Raw genomic sequence first — 21109 nt, 5'->3', positions numbered from 1 at the left:
CAGTTTTTCTTACATCATTCATATAATAGTCTAGCAAGTAAACAGTTAATCAGAGAACTGAGTTTGATAATGCCCTTTAAAAGTGACTCTGATATTTCTCAAGTAGATTTCCTAAACCTACCAGACCTACTGTGGAGCCTGTCAGTACTCCGAGGGCAGTGTCCCCATAGAACCTATTTGGAAGTGTGTGTGGAATAGCATGCCTACACGAAGAGGCTGGAGGGACCCATGGGCTCTCCCCAGCGCCATCTGTTCCCTGGAGACGAGTTTGCATATAAGGTTCAAATTTCCTGGGCGCCTTGGTGGCTCAGTGGGTTGGCTCGGGTCTTGATCTCGCTGTTAGTTAAGTTCCAGCCCTTGGTGAGTTCGCCTCTGCCTTGGGCTCTCCGCTCTCAGTGCAGAACCCACTGGGGATCCCCTTTCTCCCTCTCTCTCTCTCCCTCTCACTCTCCCTCTCTCTCTCTCTGTCTCTCTCTCTCTCCCAAAAATGAATAAACTTAAAACAAGACAAAACAAAACAAAAAACCAAGGTTCAAATTTCCCCCAGAGAGCCACTGCTAAAATTTCAGCCTTGACCTTCAGGACACTGTATTAAAATGCAAATTTGTTACCTAGGAAGGTAATTTTTAACCCTTTTGTGCCTATTTATGAGTACTTGGGCCAAAATTAGGTTTTTCAAATTAGCTAGGTGCCTGAGAGCAGCGCTTAAATAGAAACTGACCCGATTCTCTGATTCTCTGAGGTGGGCTTAGGCTAAACCTTATGAAGGTGCTGGGGTGACTGTGACGCGTGCCCCAGCACTTTCTGCACTCCGACTTTAGGAGAGTCCCTGGGCGCATGCGTGCAGCCACAGGCGCCTTACTATGAGGGACTTTGAGAGTAGCACTGTCCAACAGACGCAGATTGCAAGCCTCTCAGATAATTTCAAGTTTAGTAGCCACGTGAAAAAAAAAAAAGGTGAGATCTACCATGCGGAATTAATTTTAATGGTACATTTTTCTGACTTGCTATACCCCCCTGCATTATTGCCTCAATATGTAATCAATATAAAAACTATTAATAAGAGACTTTGCTTTTGCGGCCCTAAGCCTTTGGAATCCAGCTTGTATTTCACGCTTATAGCCTGCTTTGGACCAGATCAGTAGCTGCCTATGGCCTAAAGCCGTCGTACCGGCCAGTGCAGCTCTGAGAGCCTTTAGAAACTGCTTCGCAGGTTGCAGAGCATAGCACTGGTTGTGAAAACAACCCCAGGATGGTCTGGGGGCACAAGTGGAAGCTGGGACCAACCTCAGTTCTTTTGTACTCTGTTCCATCTGTGTCGGATTTTTGCTGACGGTCAGTGTTCACCCTGTGTAACTGCATAAAAACTTTCATCAGCACATGAGCCGGGGTTAGATACTGACTTCCACTTAATTGTGTGACCTCAGGCAAGTTACTTGCAACCCTCAGTTTCTTCACTTGCAAAACGCGAATAGTGATAAAGTCTCAAGCTCAAGGGATCCTTGTGAAGATGAAATGAAACGATGCCTATGAACACCTTAAGTGCTTGATCTATCATCACAGGTGCTGTTATTGTTAGATATTCTTGCAACCAGAATGGTTTCAAAATGAACTGTAAAGACAGTCTTTATTTCTCTAAGAAGGGGGAAAACGACCACACCATCTATATACAATGTTTTTAAAGAGTGGGTTTAACTAGCTCCTTGAATTTGGCATTGCACCTCGTGTCCATCATCTGTGCACCGAGAAATCCTGAAGGTACTACATCATCTTAAGAACATTTTGGTTTTGTGTTTCACCGGAAATTACGATGTGTAAGTAAGTATTCCACAGGGAAACTTCTGTAGAAGACTATCCTTAAAATGCAACCCGTTATGGCACTGGGTGAGCCAATGAAAGAAAAAGTTTTGCTTTCTCTTCTTGTCCTCACTTGTCTTCTCCTTTTGTTTAGAGTCAGCAGAAAGAGCTCATTACCGCAAAACTAAAGGAAGTGAATTCAGAGTTTTCACTGCACACGTGAACTCGTCCTCCCACAATGACGTGTCTGAAAGGCCAAATAAGGCGCTCCTTCCGACTGTACTCCAGCGAGGGGGCAGAAGGAATTACACACGCTCTTGGGTGTAGAGTGTACAATTTGACTCACTCCTAACTTGCTTCCCAAGCCCCGGCCATAAAAAAAAAATACAGTGGAATAGTTCTCACCTCTGGGAGAATGAAGGAAAATCCCAACACATGTCAATGCTTGTTAGACCACATACACCTTTCGTGGGGATTTTGTTTGGAATGAAAGATGTAGTGACATTTTTAAAATGCAAATAGGTGGTGAATAAATATGGGATCTACTTCCACATTCATGCACCAAATGCTAGACGACTGTGAACCACAAGAGCAAGGAAACGTACCTAACCATCAATTTACTAGGTCATTTTGAACGTGGGCAGCACAATGGCCGCATGCACGAAAAACCACTCCTGTATTTTGAGAGAGCCTTTCTAAGAATGCTGAAATATTAATAACATGGTCTTAATGTAGTTGAAGACAAAGGAATGTGTTAAGGGCGGCAAGGGTGGCCGAGAATAGCACAATGACAATGTGGTATTTTTCCTTGCGCTTGTAAAAGCAAGAGGAAAAGAGAGTAAAAATAGTCAGTGCGTTTAAAAAACAACAGCCTTCAATTTTCCAAATGGGTATAAAACTCCGTATTCCACAAATGAATTCACATACACCTAACTCTTGCTAACACATTCCTACCAGCTTCAAAGAAACGTAGACAAACTATAAACTTGCGATCTCATTTTTCCCTGAAATTAACATAAATATACAATTAATTTTTGAACTTGAGGAAATTCAAGACATCCTCTCATTTGACTTCTGTGAACTCTGAATTTAATTTTTTAACTGGAAGTAGTCTGATCAGAATAGAAGTTGATGAAATAGCAATAGTCTGTTTTTCTCTTCCTTACAACTTTCTTGACGTGCTCTGTTTTTGTGTTGCGGTGAATAAATCATAGGCCAATTTTTCTTGTCACTCTTCCACCTCCATTGTGAGTTTTTAGGTTTTGCTGCCTGGTGAAATGGAGGTGCATAAGGATCATCAAGAACATGGAGAATTTAAAAAAAAATTTTTTTTAATGTTTATTTAGTTTTGGGAGAGAGAGAGGGAGAAAGAGAGAGAGAGACAGAGACAGAGACAGAGAGAAAACAACCAGGGGAGGGGCAGAGAGAGTGGGAGACAGAGAATCAGAAACAGGCTCCAGGCTCTGAGGCTGTCAGCACAGAACCTGATGCAGGGCCCGAACTCACGAAACCACGAGATCATGACCCGAGCCCAAGTCCCACCCTTAACTGACTGAGCCAGCCAGGTGCGCCAGGAACATGGAGAATTTCAATCCACCATCCAGATGCGGAAAAATAAAGCAATTTATGCCTTCTCCTCAGTCCTAGCTCTACCAAACCTGCAGCACGTTTCCACAACTTGCCTTTGTTGGCTGTGACTCAGTAACCCCCAGGACCCAGTGGATTTGTTTCTGAGTTCAGGGACTCGCTGTGTTTGATGTGGGAAGGACAAGCTTGACCCTCAGTGCATCTTTCTCCCCAAGCTGGTGTTTCCGATTTTAGTCGAAACCCTAGGGCCATCTTAAGCATGACCAAAAAGCACCTTGCATATTGAACCATCCCTAATTATGTGATGGGTATAAACTTGAGACACATAAATCTCAGTCATTGGAGCAACCTGTTTTTCTAAGATTCTCCGGTCCAGTGAAAGACGAAAGCAAATAAGGGAGAGATTGATTTCCTAGCACTTTTATTGTCGGTGCTCCACACATCATAAAGTTTTGGCTCGTTAAAGGAAATTCCATAAACAACTTTAGTTAATAATAGTGAAATAACCGTGTGCCTTTCTGGAGCTTCTGCTAAACTCCCTTTCCGCTTGCCATTACCAGAGCATGATTAAGAAAATACCAACAGGCTGTTCAAAGGGGAGGAATAGACTCCAACTGGGAGCCGTACAGATGCTTGAGGGATGAGTAATGAGACAAGGGAACGTGGCCATATCTCCTCAGAGAATCACGCAGTTTTGCGGATGTCTTTTTTTGTCTCCTCATTCGAGTGAAACCCGCTGGGTTTCTGGCGTGGTCGGTCTCCTTTCGTGGTCAGGCTGATGGCACATGCCTAATGGGTTCTTCTCGCAGCTGGTATTTTTGATAGTTTAGGAACATCTTAAGGACGAGATAAATGGACAACACTGAAAGTGAATCGTACTGGAAAGGTGGTGGGTATCTGTCACCTTTTTTTTTTTTAAACCTCTGGTTGCCCGAAACAACTTTATTTTTCATGGCCTTGTCGCTGTGGGTTTACTACTGATGGTGTTGGTCAATTTTTATTTCAAGTGGAGACAGATTTGGGAGGTGATGGTGAAGGGCAGAGGGGAGAAACGGGGGCGGGGGGGGAGCAAGGCCCTATTAATTATTTTTTATTGTGAAGTTTCCCAGAATTATTGAGATTTTCCACATTAGGAAAAGCTGCCATTGGTGTCAGTGTGATGTTTGCGAAGATGAAGTCATGGAAAGCATGTCAGGTGCATAAAGAACTATATGGCCCATGTTCTCTGCAGCAGCCACTTAGGGTGTGTGAGCATAGGGAGGCAGGGGGCTGTTGAAAAAATAGAGGGGAAAACAAGAGGGTTTTATTAATCTGAAAATGAACATAAAATATCGGCTGATCTTAAAAAAAAAAAATCTTAGTATGTTATAGTCCAGAATCTACGGTCGGTACTTTACATTACTTTCCCTTGAAACCGTGACCCGTGTCTTACCAACTCTTTTCTTTCATGCCTCGTTGCCTTTGTTGGCCTTTTGCTTTGGTTCCCTCTGTACCAGTAATTAGGAAATAATCACCGATAATTTTTCTGTGAGCGTTTGGATACGCTTCCGACTGTTGGTTCAAGACCACGCTCTCAGATTCCGTAGCATGTAGCCAAGAGCGTAGGTTTGGGGGAAAGAACACTTGGCGTCCAAGCTGGTCCCTGACCTTTACCTGTCGCGTGGTCTGCCACCAAGAATGGACTTTTCAAAGCCAGCATCCCAAATTTCCAAGGGAGGGCTGGTAACAGTACTTGTGCGCAAGCTGTTCATCGGGATTGGACACCATCCTGCATGTAAGCAGCGTACCTACACGCAAGAAGCCCTCGGGAAACATAGCTGCAATTTGACCGATTCCGCTGGTTTTAAGAAAATGTCTCCCGTCGGGCTCCTTGCCACCTGACCGGGAATGTAATGACCTTTGAAGAATGACTGTAACCGATTAATGTTTTTCGTTGCTTTACCTGCGTCTCAAGCCAGGTGATCACTAGCGATTCACAGAAACGTCCCCCTTCTGCTGGGTCAAGGAGGTGACGTTTTGCTCTGGTCTGTTAGTGGTGGCTTATGTTGGTGTGTGTTTCCTTCTTTCCCATAGCCTGCAAAATTGGCTATTACAAGGCCCTCTCCACGGATGCCACCTGTGCCAAGTGCCCGCCCCACAGCTACTCTGTCTGGGAAGGAGCTACATCGTGCACCTGTGACCGAGGCTTTTTCAGAGCCGACAACGACGCGGCCTCTATGCCCTGCACCCGTAAGTTGTGTGCTTCTGTCTCGTTTCTTCGATGCCAACGGCTGCCGTTCCCGCCTGGCTGGGTCTTCTCCCAAGATGACCAGGCAGGGGGCAAGTTAGAGCGACTGTGAAATCTTTTGTTACTCAAAGCAGGAGGAATGCTTATGAAAAGGAAGGATCTGTCTCGCTGTCCGGGTCGCCTTCAAAATGCACAGCTGACCACAGGCCACTTTCTGGAGCAGTGATGGAGCTCTCAGGGGTTGTCCGGCAGTGCGATTAGAGCTGAGATTGGAATTTATACATGGCTCTACCGTCTCCTTCGGGAGTCTTGGGGAAGCCTGACAGCTGCGGGGGAGACAGGTCCCGGGCAGGGTTCCGGGGACGGGATCACGTGTGGGCTGTGGTTTCAGTTTGGGCACTGAGGTCATGGCTTGCGTTGTCATTACCCTTCTTCCCTCTTTCCTCATAGTTTTGTGTTCATAACATTTAGGCCCGGGTCCTAATAAACGCCTGTTTAATGATAGGCACTCAATACATGCCGGGCTAATGAATGGATGGGGTTGGCCCCTTGGTATGCAGAGGAGCAGGGAAGTCTGTTCTCCCACTTTCTGTGGACCGAGCTGCTAGTGTTGCCATTGCTTCCACCAGCACTGTGGGCTTCGCAGACCCTGCCGTGGCTGTGACCTTGACCAGAATAGGCAGCGGGGGGGCCCAGGCGTTCCACTCATGGTGCTTCCACCGCGTGAGTCAGTGTGTCGAGGGACAGAGCCAGGCACGCAGGGTTTGCACATGTTCTGTCTTTGTTTCCAACATCCCTCCCTCCCCACAGTTAAGAGCAGGTTGGCGGTTTAGTCTCCTAAGTTTCGTCTCTGGTTCCTCATCTGTAGAATGGAGTTAAAAATAGTACCTCCGTCATCGTTGTTGGTATTTAGCACCGTCCTGTGGGCCCTGTTAGCATAGAAATGCAAAAAGTGACGCTACTCAGTATATTTTAGCTTTTACTGTGTTTATGGCTGTTACTGTTTGGTTCCCTATTACAAATTCCATCTTGGCTGGCCTGGAGCCAACATCCCTCCAGATAGAAGTATTTTCTGGCTGTGAGGCCATTGTCTGGTTAAGGCAAGTATCAGCCTTAAAAGGAGTGGGAAGAGATTCCAGATCCATCCTAAATTTGGACTGAGATTACCGGACCCTCCAGAGTTTCTTTTATAAACGACGACAGCAGTAAGAACCATTTCACAGAGGTGCCTGAGTGGCTCAGTCAGTTGAACGTCTGACTTGCTTTCGGCTTAGGTCATGATCCAGTGTCGGGCTCTGGGCTGAACGTGGAGCCTGCTTGAGATTCTCTCTCTCCTTCTCCCTCTGCCCCTCCCCTCCTCACACACGTGAGCTTCCTCTCTCTCTCTCTCAAAAAAAAAAAAAAAAAAAAATAAGAAGAACAAGAAGAACGGGGTGCCTGGGTGGTTCAGTCGGTTAAGCATCTGACTCTGGATTTCAGCTCTGGTTATGATCTTCTGGTTCTGTGAGTTCAAGCCCTGCACTGAGCTCTGCGCTGGCAGTGTGGAGCCTCCTTGGGATTCTGTCTCTCTTTCCCTCTCTCTCTGCCCCTCCCCAGCTTGCCCTCTCTTCTCTCTCTCAAAGTAAATAAATAAACTTAAAAAACAAAACAAAACAAAACAAAAAAAACAAGAAGAATCATTTTATGATACCCAGGTAATGTATCAGACACTTTCAATACACCTCATCACAGGGCTCATAGTAAACCAAATCTATAAAATAGGCATTATTTTCCGTTTATACACGACGTAATTGCCAGCTCAGAGATGTTAAGAAGGAGCCCAGGACCCCACCCCAGCTTGGGGATAGAGCTGCACAACCAGAAGACTCATATTTTTCTTATCACAGGCAGGCTCTTCTTGCCCACTCCCCCCCACCCCCCCCACCCCCGAGTCGAACTCAAACTCCCTCCTGATGGAAGGAGAATACGAGGGCCAGCCTTGGGTGTAAGTGTAAATGGGCAAAGACTTCCTCGTTTTCTTTTTGTGTTCCTTCCCTAGACTAAGTACTTTCTCTAGATGGCCATGATGTTTGATAAGCTCAAGTCCCAGGCTTTTTCTTTTCCAACCTGAGTATCCTCATCCTGTGTTCCACTCTGTGGGATCAGGTAAACTCTCCTCCTCTGACCACACTGGCTGCCAACAGTTCCCTGGGTGTGGGATTTTAGGGCACCAGAACACTCAAAGGGCAGTATTGGGGCCAGACCGTGTGATGGCTGCCTTCACCTTGCATCAGGCAGTCTGTCTTTCCATACAGAGAGAACCTTCCCCAGACTGCAGCCCGACTGTGTTAAGAACCTCATAAAATTCATCTTTGATGGCAAGATGGTCTGGCTCTTGCCTCCAGGCATTTTCAGTCTCATGATTCCAATCTGTCACCAGCATTCTAGGACCATGGGCCCATCACATAACTACTGCACCTTGCTACGTGGGAGCAGTTTAGGGAGACCCCAGAGGTCACCACCTGCTTGAGTTACTGGAATGCTTTGCCGCGTGTGTAAGTGTGGTAGCCGAGCCCTTGGAATTTTATGTTTGCGTAGGCATAAATTGTTGGCTGTATCTTGAGGATCCAAATGAGAAAAAGAAAATATGGGTTTTAGCAATTGGGGGGGCATCAAACAGTTTCAGAGCTAAAGTAACTTTTGCATTTGTCGGCGATTGCTTTCAATAACGTGAAGGAAGGAAAACTGGCAGCTTTTTGTGTCACTGATAAAAGACCCATGAAAATACCGACGCAACATGTGATCTTTTTCCCTCCGGTCCATCCTCTTAGTACTCCGCCTACACTTGACTGACTCAAGCTCTTTGTGTTATTCTAAGTTTATTGCGTCCCTCTGACTCGAGCTAGGAGGAAGCACGGTGCTGTTAACACCACAAAGTTCTGAGGTTGTTCAACCCCTCGACGCTGCTTACCCATCGGTCAACTGGGATTCTCATGATCTGCCTGTCGGGTTGTTTTGAGAATTAAACAAGAAAATATTTGTAAAGGTCTGGCACATGGTAGGGATCTAACAAATGTTTGGTCCCTTCTTGTGTCCCCAGCTGGTCACTTCCTCCCCCAAACCACGTCCACACCACACTGCCAGCGCGTCTGACTGCCTCTCTATGGTGCTTTTCTCACTTGACCGTGCAGTTGAATTGCCCAGTGGCTGCACTAGACTCCAGAATCTCTGGGGATAAGATTCAGGCATCAGCATTTTCAAAAGCTGCCCCCGTAATTGCATTGTAAACACAAAGTTGAGCCCACTTCTCTACAGAGTTTATTTTTAAGCGTTTTTTTTTTCTTTTAATTTAATAAACATTAACGACATAAGACTCTTAAGACCTCCTTGGAGACAAGGATAATGGGGGGGGGGTGACCATATTTTGCTAATAGGTTTACTAGTAAATTAAGCAACAGAATTATAGTCTCTTCTACTTTACAGCTCACTTTAGGTTTTTCCCTTCCTGTACTATCCCATACTGTAGCCACTAGGCACATATGACTCTTTAAATTTAAAATTCAGTTTCCAATTTATGCTGTGCCATATTTCAAGGGCTCCCTAGCCACATGGGGCCAGTGGTGACCATACTGGACAGCTCCTCTGTGGAGTATTTTTGCCATCGCAGAAAGTCCTGGACGGCACTTAGTAGGCATTTCAATAGAGAAGACAGTGGGAGTTTCTCCAAGAACCTCCTGTTCAAATAACCCACAGAATGAAGCCCTTCCCCCTTGCCTCGCCCCCCCCCCCCCACCCTGCCCCAGCTTTATCGGATTCTTTTGACAAGATGTGGGGGAGAGAAAGGAACATAAACATCAGGGATCCTTTCAAACCGACTCCAGCCTTTAATCAGTTCTTACCAGTTGGTTAAGCCAGGTGACAAAGCCAATTCCCTTGTGCTGACAGCCATGATAATCAGGCACCTTCTTTGTTCATTATGCTATCTTTAACTCCAGCATTCTCATGCAGCCCTGCATTTAGTGATCGCTCACTGTGACGGCACGCTAATGAAGAAATAAAACACACTATCTGAGCCTCATTCTTCTAGCCAAAGAGAGACTCTGCTCCACTGGTTTGTAAAATCAGGTTTTTGTTCACTCAGAACGATTAGACCAGGTGAACACAAGCAGCATCGGCTAATTTAGAAGGAAACACCTAAGAAGGTCTTCATACCATGCACGCTGCTTGAGAACTTCAAAGGATTAAATGGCCAATAAACACTATCTTTAGGAGTGCCTCTCTTGGCGCTTGTGGTTAAGGTTAGCATAAATGGCCGCCTGTGGGATAGGCTGTATTTCCGTGGAAGCATCACGAATATTTTCGAGAAAATAATCCGCACCCCGGTTAGAATTGAGAGTTAGAAGAAATGCTTCTTAAATATCAATGCACGTAGGAAGCACCCGGAAGTCACCTAGGGGTTAGCAGGAGAAGTCGGGCCTGATAGGCTGCATTTGTGACAAATTCCCAGCTATTGCTGATTCTGCTGGTCGGTGGACCATCTGCGGGTGGTGAGGATTTAGATCCTTCCTGATGGATGGCAGGAGACAGGAGGCCCTCTTTTCCGTGGCTGTAACTGTCAGGCCTATTCTCCAGCTCAGTGGTGTCTCTAGGAAGATATTTCAAGGGTGGGGGACATTCTCCCTTGATGGAAATTGAATCCTTCCTTTGTCTCCCAGAAGAAAACCCAACCTGGTTTGGAGTTACATCATCAAATACACTCACCATGGAGCTTTGTTTGTTTGTTTGTTTGTATTTTCTTCCACAGTCCCCACCAGGTTACTGCCTCAGAGTGGAAATGTCAATGTTCACCTCAGACACGGGTATCAGTCAAGAAAGGTGACAGGGTTTTTGTGACTGCCAGCAACACAGACTCCCATACCTGTCTACACACAAGGATGCCGTTCAAGCTGATGAAGAAATTTTGATCTTGTGAATCATTTCTTAGAGGGAATTTGAATGTGATTTTTATTAAAGAGATTCATGTCATTTAACTCTACTGATAACCAGCCCCTCCCCTCCAGATCTCTTTCACCTCCCTCTTACCTTTCTCTGTAGTCAGGAATGTGGTCTGACAGTCAGCAGTGGTGGGAGAAGCCAACTACATGCCTGTGCAGGAAGACTTTTGATTACCTTAGTTATTTAGTTGCTTGTTCAGTGACGATAGTGAGAAAGGTCTTTCCCTCCCCGGGAGACCGAACCTATATCATATTTAAGGTGACTTGCCAACCCCTTACTGTGTTGCAAAATGTACTAGACAAAAATGCCTTCTAGAAGAAGTAAATTGGCTTCGGATATCTGGGAAGGAAAAGCTAATTTGTTATTTTGCCACCTTGACTTCTGAACACCATTACCAGAATGGTTTTCTGTACGTTTCAGTTGGAAATCTGTCCTTGTGCTTTGGGGTGCTCTTTGTTTCACTTGTTGGATGAAACTTATTAGAGCCTTCTGATTGGAGCACTCTGTGAAATAAGAGATTATGATTTTGGATTGCCAACTTGAGGGGTCTTCACAAATCTGTCTCCAAGTCAACGGCCTTGAATGATTCAGTCAGCTGTGCCAAACAAACAAAGAGTGATTGATTGATCCTCAGACGTGGCCTAAAATACTCCAAATTTGCAGCTTTTAAGACAATTTATACTGGAGGAGCTTAGAGCTAATGAGGGCAAATTTCCCAAGGTCTATGACGAAACGTCCTGATTTGAAAACGCTGGTCTGCAGGCTTAGGTTATTGAGAAACTGAAATAGCTTAGCTCCAAACAGCGAACATCACTTACTTTGTTTCTACATTTGCCTTTTCTAATTGAATGTAGTGCACCACTGTATTTCCTCCAGAAAGTGTATTGTTTTAAAATTACCATTTCAGGTCTATTACTCAAAGCCCTCACTTCTAATGCCTTCTGACAGTTATCAACATAATGAACCATAATGAAATGATGAGCAATTTTCAGTGGAAACCCAATGTGGATCCCAGTGGTGCTGTGTGACTGTGTTGTTAAAACTTGCAAATTAAATGCAAATTAAAATAACATCGTCCTTACTTGTTTCCAAGGTCAGGAGAAGAGAGACCCTTTTTTTTAAGTGCTTTAATTTTGGAAATCTCACATCCATTTTCAAACAAGCCCTTGAAGGTGCCACTGATGTTCGGTTCAGTTCTCTGCCCCAAAGATTTACATGCTTAACAGTCTGGCTAAGGGATTTGGGGAGGGATGTCTAGCGTGAGTCTTTGATGTATAAACCATAGCATAAAAGGCAGCCTTCGGTTTTAAGTAAGCTACATTTTTTTCCCCCACCCAAAAGCATATATCTTTTTGCTCTAGGGCTTCCAATAACTAGCAATATAATGGTGCAAGGCGGGACATTCTATGAAATTGATCAATGAGAGTGTAGTCAGCGGCCGTGAAAGACCTGTTGGCGTAGGAATGAAAACAAAAGCCAAAGATTCCTACAGTTTCGTTGATAAGTGTTGCAAGAGATCCGTTCGTTGATCTCTGACCATATCCCAGTTTATCGGCCATGTAATCAATCATTTTTGTGAACCTATTTTTACGGAAATTCTTGGATCTGAAATTTACAGGGGAATTTGTTGCTTCATGTCATTTATCGAATTTGTGAAATGAGAGTACAACTTCATGCTACATTCCGTTTGTCACGGGACAAAAACTCAGATTGAGACACCAACTCTCCCGCTGCCAGATTCTGTGACAGGGATTTTAGTTCGCAACATATGGTCATGCCGCCCGGTAATCAGTTGTTAAGCCAATTAATATGCCTGTCCTCGGACCATACCCAACAGATAAGAACAATCAAAGAGATTTTGATGATTCGGATGCAGTCTTCAACAGGTAAATGAACCTGTTGGCTTATTTGGGTAGATCTCAGTGGTTCAGAGTCTGGTATCGGTAATGAGTAACCCACATCCTTGCCTCTCCCTTTCTGATTGCCTTTCGGCATTTTGACTACCAATAGAAAAAAAAACACCTCTGGAGAGGCCAAGAGTGTGATTCTTGTCCAAAGACAATTAGGGCTCCAGGGGGAAAGATCACCAAGTAGTGCTTATTGGAAGAGGATGGATGCATCCCAGTCTGACCACTTGCCATTGGGCTGTTTATAGAATTTGAAAAAGCTTCAGGGTATTTAATAAAGATCAAGTGTCCTCTCCTCGAACTGTGTGTTTTAAAACAATGCTGTTTTAGCCTTCTCTTTCCCCTCCAGCCTACTTTTCATTTTATACAGATCAACAGTCCAATGTGGACATTGTATAGGGATTACTAGTACAACGTGGATTCAACTGGAACGTGCATAGGTTTGAGGAACACTGATGTGATATATGCCCAAGTGAAAGACTTAAATAATCTCTGCCAATGCCATTTAGCCAGCTTATTGCAATTTTTCCACCACCATGAATGAGTCAGAGTGGCTTGTTATCAATCGAGCCCTGTCATTTCTGGATCGCATTTTTGACACTAGTCACGGAAGTCATACAGTGGTTGTGCCCAGCATGCTTCTATGAAACAGGGTCAATTATACATTGTGCTGAGGTCCCCTGGGGTGAGAACTGGATACCTTCTTTGCTCTCAGTATTTTGATTTTCCTCCCATAGTTGACTCTTATTCTACACGTGATCTACAGCTCAACAGAAGATGAACTCAGAGAAGAGTTTCATTGCATCGATATGATTGTCCCCCGCCCCTCGTGTGACCTTCTCCCTGCGCCCCCGCCCCCCTCACCCCAGGGGAAAAGCCTTTAACAGAAACTCCTAATTGCCCTCTTGAGTGGAAGTTAGGACCAGAGAGAGAGGTTAACTCAACTAAGACAAGAGCACCATCTAGGAAGTCATGGCAGCACATTTCAGCCTTAAGGACAGGCAACTAGAAGAAACGTGATTCTGGGAGGAAGTGAGAAAGTGAGGAATGGTCCACAAAAAGCTCAGAGTTGTGCTTTCTCTTTTCTTTTTTTTTTCCCCCCCCCCACCCCACCCCGCCTTGGATTGCTTGTATCTTTGTGACAGGGGCCATTATAGCCCCAGAATCAGACTTTCTGATCACAGTACCTTTGCGCATTTGGATCGTATTCATTTGGGCGACTTGCGAAACTTTTCTTATCTTCGGTTTGGTCATCAGATTGCCGAGGCTGATCGATGCCCTTTGTCAGATCTTACTATGAGGATGAAATAAGTTAAAGTATGAAAAACCAGCTCGCAAGAAATGTAAATTAATTCACAGCCTGGCTACTTTTAAAGCGAACTGCTCAAAATTTCGAAGAAACGGAACAAAGCGCCTCGCTCTGCCTTTCCCACTGTGGCCTCCTTATGACTAGTGGGGAGTTTCCTTTTAAAGCACTTGAGCCATAAACTAGTCGTCCTCAAATAAATAAACCGAAACCTCCGGGAGCCCAGTAAAGACGAAGGTGTCTGGAGAGGACGATGTGAGAATAGGCACTCCAGAAAAAGTGGCAGGGGCAGAATTGCAGCCAAGAATGTTTCACGGAGCAACAAGTGGTTGGTGCATCCAAATGGTTCTATTTGTTAATGACGGGCAGTTACGCTTTGGCTCTACTCATCGTTGAAACACAGAAACTGCACTGTTCATCTATCTCAGAAGAGGTGTCCCCGAACAGCAGTCTTTGTGTAAACTGACCCACAGCCGCAGGGACTGAGAGAAAGCGATTAACAGTGGCAACACACACAACTGTCGGTGGGAGGAAGCCTGGGCTTCGTTTCAGGCAACACTTACACACCCCAACTGTTGACTCTGTGTCCTAGCCTGTCTTTCAGCCGGAGAGAGATTAACGCAGGCTTATCTGAAGGGGTGGAAGGTTTTACGGCTAAGGCACTGAAGTATCACTGACAGTCCAAAAGGTGGACATGATTAATGAAGCCTTATGAAGTGGAACTCGAGACCCACGGCCCCTCTTCCTCAGAAGAGACGTCTTGTACTTGTTGCCTTGGCATTTTTGTAGGGTGACAGTTGCAGCATTTGAAGACATTGATCATTTAAGAGTCAGGCTTCTGCCCATGCTCCTGGGGGATGTTTCTTTCCACGTCCAGAATTAATTTCGTGGCTCGGGCGTGGAATTTTAAAATGGTGATTAAAAATCCGTTAAGTATTAGGTGTCTGTGAGGGTTCTGGAAACCACTCTTGACGTGAGCCCAGCTACTTTGTTCTCCTGTCAACTATCTCATTGCTTTGGTTGCAGGCTTGCATTTTTTCAAACTTCTAGCCTGTGATTGCCTTTTTTTTTGGTTTTTTTGTTTTGTTTTGTTTTGTTTGGAATATCCTATTTTATTTTATTTATTTTAAGCAATGTGGTATTTTATTTATTTTTTTATTTTTTTATTTTTATAGAGAAAGTGAGAGCAGAGGAGGAGGGCAGAGGGAGAGAAAGAATCTTAAATAGACTTCACGCTCAGTGCAGAGGGTGATGTGGGTTCGATCCCCCGACCCTGGGATCGTGACCTGAGCCTAAATCAAGAGTCAGACACTCAACTGACTGAGGTGCCCCTATTTTTTTTTTTTAATTTTAGAGGGGAAGGGTGAGAAGTGCAGAGGGAGAAAGAGAATTTTAAGCAGGCTCCACACTCAGTGCAGAGCCCAATGTGGGGCTCGATCCCACGACCACACCGTGGGATCCTGACCCGAACGAAAATCAAGAGTCGACGCTCAACCAACGGAGCCATCCATATCCCCTGGAATATGCTTTTGCAACATACACCAGTGCTGTAGTGGTGACACCTTTGATGAGTGAGCTGGACTGGGTTCAGAATCGTCATTAATTCGTTTATTTATTCAGTAGATACTTAATGAATATCTATTAATAAATGTGGCACCTTCCTAAGGGCCGGGGATACTCTCATGAACCAGAAAAAAATATTTCTGTTCTAATTGGAATATGAATAATAAATAGGATGATCAAAAATTCTCACAAGAAGGAAAAAGATGATGTGATAGAGTGCAATGGAGGAAACGGAAGCGTTTCATTTTGCGTGGAGGGAGGAGGGAGGAGGGGGGACCTGAGCTGGGACCCCCTGAGGGGTAAGGAGGCAGCTATTGGAAAAGCCAGGGGAGAGAATTGCAGGTGGAACTACCAAGTCTAAAACATATGAGCTGCGTGTCTCGAGTTGTGCTAATAATGGGAATTTTCAACTTGACTTTTCCCCCTAGCCTTACAATCTGTTAGCATTTTAACAATTGTTATAAGACATTGCGAATTTTGGGTTTATATAGCATATCATACCTTGCATCCATATAGATTTATAAACCTTCGGCAGAACCCACTTCTAGCTGCAGTGATCACAGTATCCGTCTTTTTGGTTTCCAACTTTTTCTGAAGTACCAATTGCTACCTCTAACATTGAAAAAAAAAAAAGCATTTTATCTGGCTTGTGGGTTGGGGGTGGGGTACGTAGAGAGCCCTTAGCTTGACATTGACTTTCCTTGGAATGGTTTACACCAAGCTCCTCCTTCGCATCGGAGGCATTTATGACTTCAGGTTCAGTGTTGGCTGATCCCTTTTCAATGACTTATTAATAAGTAAGGCTCATACAGATTTCATGTGGATATGTTAACATTGGGTTCTCCTACATGGGGCTACTTTAAATCCTGACGTAAACCAGTGTGTTCTCTAAACCACTTGGGAATTATACTTTTGCCTAATGCACAGGAGAGAAGAACTAAGATTTGTAGAGTTACTAGAATGTTCTTTTATACTTGGAATGTTGCCCTTCTTAAAGGTCACATTCACTCACCTTCTCTAGATAGAGTATGCTTTATTTCTGGAAGGTTGTCTTTTCCCAGAAGAGAGTACATGATGGGTTAAGGGAGATCAAGATTCCTTTTATGATATAATATGATATGATATTTTAGTATATGATATGATAGTCCTTTGCTTTTGCTATAATTTGGCTAAGGTTTCTTTGGGACTTCATATTGTCAAACTCCTGTCAACCAAATGCAACCTGACATCCCACTAGAAAATAATAATTACCCATTGCAGCACCTTTCACAAGTATCTGCTGTGCAATCGAGAAAGTATTTCGCGCCAGTGAAGCAAATGGATGTTCATTCAATTTATTCACAGTGGCAGGAGATACGGTGCCCATCGCTTTCAGAGCACCGAGAAACTCAAGAAATAGGCCATAATATTGCACATATTTTATTTCTTCCTGAGTCCGTGAAGGTAGATGTAACTTCAACCTTAGAAGCCAGGGCTGTCGGAAGATATAAATCAGGGGTTCTTGGACTGAGCTGCCTAGATAGTTTCAGGGTATGCTTGAAGTCCCTAGAATTAATGTGCCAAATCGTGAGGATTCTAACGAGCATCTTTTTGAAGGGAGGGTGCACTTCTGCGAACAATTTCTTTGTAGCCAGAGCTGGTAAACTACGGCCCGAAGGCCGAATTCAACTGCCCCGGTCTTTGAAGATAACATTTTCTTGAGATGCAGTCACAGCCATGTGTTGAGGTGATGTCTACGGCTGCTTTCGAGGTACAGTGAAAACTTGAGTAGTAGCTACAGAGAACGAGTGGCCCATAAAACCTGAAATACTGACTAGCTATCCGGTCCTTTACAGAGAAAGTTTTGTTGAATACTATTGTAATGGACTTGTAAGTTAAAGACTATTGCATTTGACCCTTGGCCCTGGTAGCAGAGTTATTACCTATGCCACTAACTTATATTTCAAACACGAAGGACATCCTAAACATGAGACGTTTAAAAGAGTTTAACATTCTACCTCCACTCGTGGAGGGACTTCTATACATGAATTCCAAAGAAGTTAAAAAAAGATGTAAAGGAAGTACATTTATTTCCCCCTACCGACACTCCAGCATTTGATTGATTTGTATTTAAAAATGTCTTAACGTCGATGGTAAACATAAAATGTACAGGAAACTGTGGTTCTAGAAAGGCTACTAAGGAAAATGCCAGCCTACCTTTGAAAATGTAAAACTTAACTTTCTTCAGGTATAAAATTGCCCACAGCTTCTGAACCAAATAAACCATCGGCTGGAACCAAGATGGGGAAAGAAAGCCGTAATAACCAGTCCTAAATTAACAAAACTTTGATTGAGGGAGCTCACATATTTTTTTTTTAATTTATCTTTTTAAGATTTTGTTTTTAAGTGATCTCTACACTCAACGTGGGGTTCGAACTTACAACCCCTGAGATCAAGAGTTGCATGATCTACCGGGCCAGCCAGGCACCCCATGGAGTCCACATTTTAAGCTCCCAGCCATGCTGGGCTGGTAATGGAGATATAAAAAATGAGAGTGAGTCCAGGGCCTGCACTATACCTCCTCCTGCTCACATCATCCATATTTAGCTTCCTTTAGTCTTTTCCTTCCCCCTGATTTCCTGCCCTTTCCTTCTTCAGGTATCCAGGAAAGCATCAAAATGGGTCTGATTTGTCTTTCCCTTTGTCTTCTAGAGCAGGCAACAAACAATAAGCATGTGAATGAGTCCACAATCCCTCCCAACGGAAGTGATCACTAAGATATGATGTACAGCCCTACTTCCTTTTTGCAAAGTATTTTTAAAGTGTAGAACAGGGGGACTTGAATTAAACGAGGTATATTGAGATACCCCTCTCCAGGGCTGAATGCTAGTGAGTCTGTGAGAACTGACTCCCAGCTTTAGCTCAGGGAGGGCTGTATGAATTCACACACTGTAGGTAGGGGGCCTCAGGTGCATTGCAGGACTTTGTTAGTTTGCCATCCAGCCATTCATTCATTTGTCAACTCCTCAAACGTTTACTGTGCTTATTCTGAAGTGGGAATCAGGGTAGACACTGGGAAACGATGACGACATCAGCTCTCTTGGGGAGTACATAGACCGGTGACAGAAACAGATAACGCAGCGGATGTCTGAACAGCAAGACCCCATCACATGGTCCAAAGTTAGACAGAGAAATAAATGTGACCTGTACGGTGGGACGATGCCATAAGCGGGACTGCTGACGGTACTACATAAGGGCTAGTAGTGGGTAGTTTTGGAAAGGATAAAAGGACAAGACCCTGTAACGTATAATGACCTATAAGCTACCTGAGGCTAGGTACTTAGTAGGTGCGATCTCAATAGGGAGACTAGAAAATTTAAACAAAGAGTATGATTACCGTGTTTTGTTACAGATCTCATATTTGTTTTTTTAAAGAATTTTTTTTTCAACGTTTATTTATTTTTGGGACAGAGAGAGACAGAGCATGAACGGGGGAGGGGCAGAGAGAGAGGGAGACAGGCTCCAGGCTCTGAGCCATCAGCCCAGAGCCCGACGCGGGGCTCGAACTCACGGACCGCGAGATCGTGACCTGGCTGAAGTCGGACGCTTAACCGACTGCGCCACCCAGGCGCCCCACAGATCTCATATTTGTAATTGGAGACTTGCTTGCAAGTTGACCTGTTTCTGGTGAGACAAGCAAAATCCCTTGTCAGAAACTTAATGGTTCCCAAATATCCAGATACACTACTTACTTCATGTAAACAGAAGACAAGATGATCTGAGTTACGTTTTTTTTTTTTTTTTTTTCCTTCTGGATGCCTTGTATTTACTGAGACAGCCCATGTTACTCAGAATGCTATTTTCTTTTCATTATAGCCATCTCTACAGGTAATTGTGTTAAGGTGCTGCTATTAATATTAGGTATTACTGTTGGATCTGGATGGAGTTTTGGGTTGTATTAAAGCGTATACTTTCTTGTCTTGAGAATACTTTCTTTTCTGAGGAAAAGAGGGCGCCTCCTTATAAATGGAAATATACTTACCATCTTTCAATGGACATGAGTTTAAAAACAAAGAAAGAAAGAAAACCACGATCCTGCAAACAAAATACAACCACCGTTATGATTTTAATTTATAAAGCATGCACTCTTTCCCAGGCCTTTGCAGAACACCGTGATTATCGTACTGGGTGGGCATTTTTCTATCTGCTACCCCCCCCCCCCAGAAAAACCCACAAAATAAAACTCTACCATAGTCCAATTTTTAAGCCCATATAACATCACTCCCTATGGCAGCAAAACAAAACATATGCAGTACAATTCACCAAACCATTCATGGAGGCATCATTGAACTTGAACTTGCCTAGTCCTCTGTCTTCCCGTTAGCATCCACCGCAGGGTCTTCTTTAAGAATCGTTGCCCAGAGAAGCCTGTTCCAGGCCACCACTTGTTTGGGGCCCAGCCCTCCATTTTGAAATCCTGCAGCATCTTTTTGTTTTGTTTTGTTTTCCTTTCTTTCCCATGGGGCAGTGTTATATCTCTGAGTCCTGTGACCAGTTAGTTTTCTGCTCCATTTCTTCTCTGTTTAGACACTGCCATGCCCCGTCCTACATACTAATTACTGACTTTTTGCTTCTGCATTGCTTGATTCATTGTGTCACATTTTCCCATGTGAAAGTGGATCAGGAACCTTGGCAAGGAGGTTAATGGATTTAAGAGTCACTCGTATTTAACCCTGGAAGTCATAGCAAAGTAAGAGCCAGTGGCTGACCCATTTTATAAACCGAGCTGCGGTAAGTTTCAGCTGCAGACTACTAGTGGATTTCACCGTGGTGGCAAGCATCCATAAAATTTGAACAGGATTGAAGATACACCCTCCCTTTTTACCTTTACCTCTTAAACTTTGGCTGAAACTACTGCTTTTGTTGTTATTACACCTCTATGGGGAGCCACATAACGGAGTGCAAATAACCCCGGAGTGGGAGTCAGGACTTTTGGGTTTTAGTCCGACTCTGTCACTAATGAAGTTGCATGGAATTTCAGTATTATCAGGTCCACTTACTGGATCTCAGTTCCCTCGTCTTTTTAAAATGAGGTTATTTGTTTGGCCAAATCATCTTTAACTTCCTGTCTGTCTCCAGGACACTAGGATTTTAAATAACTGTTCACGTATTCAGAAACCACTTACTTACCTTTATTATATTCCAGTCGCTAAGCTAAGGACCGTAGCTATAAATATGAAACCTCAGCAAGAAAGAAGTTCGTATTTTCTTTCTGCAGACTTCTGTGGGGGTACTCTTACTTTTAAGAACAAATTTGACGACACTGGACGGGGCCTAGATCTCAAAATTAAGAGAGGCTGTTGATAATTAGTCTCGAGGGGGGATCGGGAAGCCCAGGATTAACCCTTTTTCAGCATTACCATCAAGATCCTTTAGCAGTCCAACAGCATGAGCTGAGTAATAAATATTGGGTATGACTCCTTATTAGTAGGTTGCCTCGTTCGATTTTGTCCCCGTGGTTACTTTGGAACAACGCAGTCCATTGTGGTTGACTAGATAAAGCTTCTTCCCAGTTCACACAGGCCTCCAGTTAACTTCCTTTTCCTGAGGAACATGGTCACATTCCCCTGAAAGCAGTTCAGTGCAAATACATTAGAATAGATAGAGTGAGCCAGGAACCTGAAATTTCCATTAAAACTCACTCTGGTTCTTTTCTTGGAAGACCAAAATGGGGAAGAGAAAGGAAGAGAGGACTTTCCACATGTCCCT

The 21109-nt window shown here is 44.1% G+C and overlaps 1 protein-coding gene across 5 annotated transcripts in view; it reads left to right on the top strand.

Annotated features, from left to right (window-relative positions):
- Positions 1-21109, top strand: part of EPHA4 (EPH receptor A4) — a 149929-nt gene that overhangs the window by 63782 nt on the left and 65038 nt on the right. For 4 of the 5 annotated variants that reach the window (XM_027049599.2, XM_053215849.1, XM_053215847.1 and 1 more), the window contains exon 4: positions 5458-5613. The exons of the other annotated variant lie outside the window; for it this stretch is intronic. In XM_027049599.2, the coding sequence (XP_026905400.1) occupies positions 5458-5613 (156 nt within the window). The remainder of the gene's footprint in view (positions 1-5457; positions 5614-21109) is intronic. 5 annotated transcript variants of the gene reach the window in all.

The sequence above is a fragment of the Acinonyx jubatus genome, chromosome C1 (genome assembly GCF_027475565.1).
Source record: "Acinonyx jubatus isolate Ajub_Pintada_27869175 chromosome C1, VMU_Ajub_asm_v1.0, whole genome shotgun sequence".
In the NCBI taxonomy this organism is placed as follows: domain Eukaryota; kingdom Metazoa; phylum Chordata; class Mammalia; order Carnivora; family Felidae; genus Acinonyx; species Acinonyx jubatus.
This window is presented reverse-complemented; position numbering and strand designations above follow the sequence as displayed.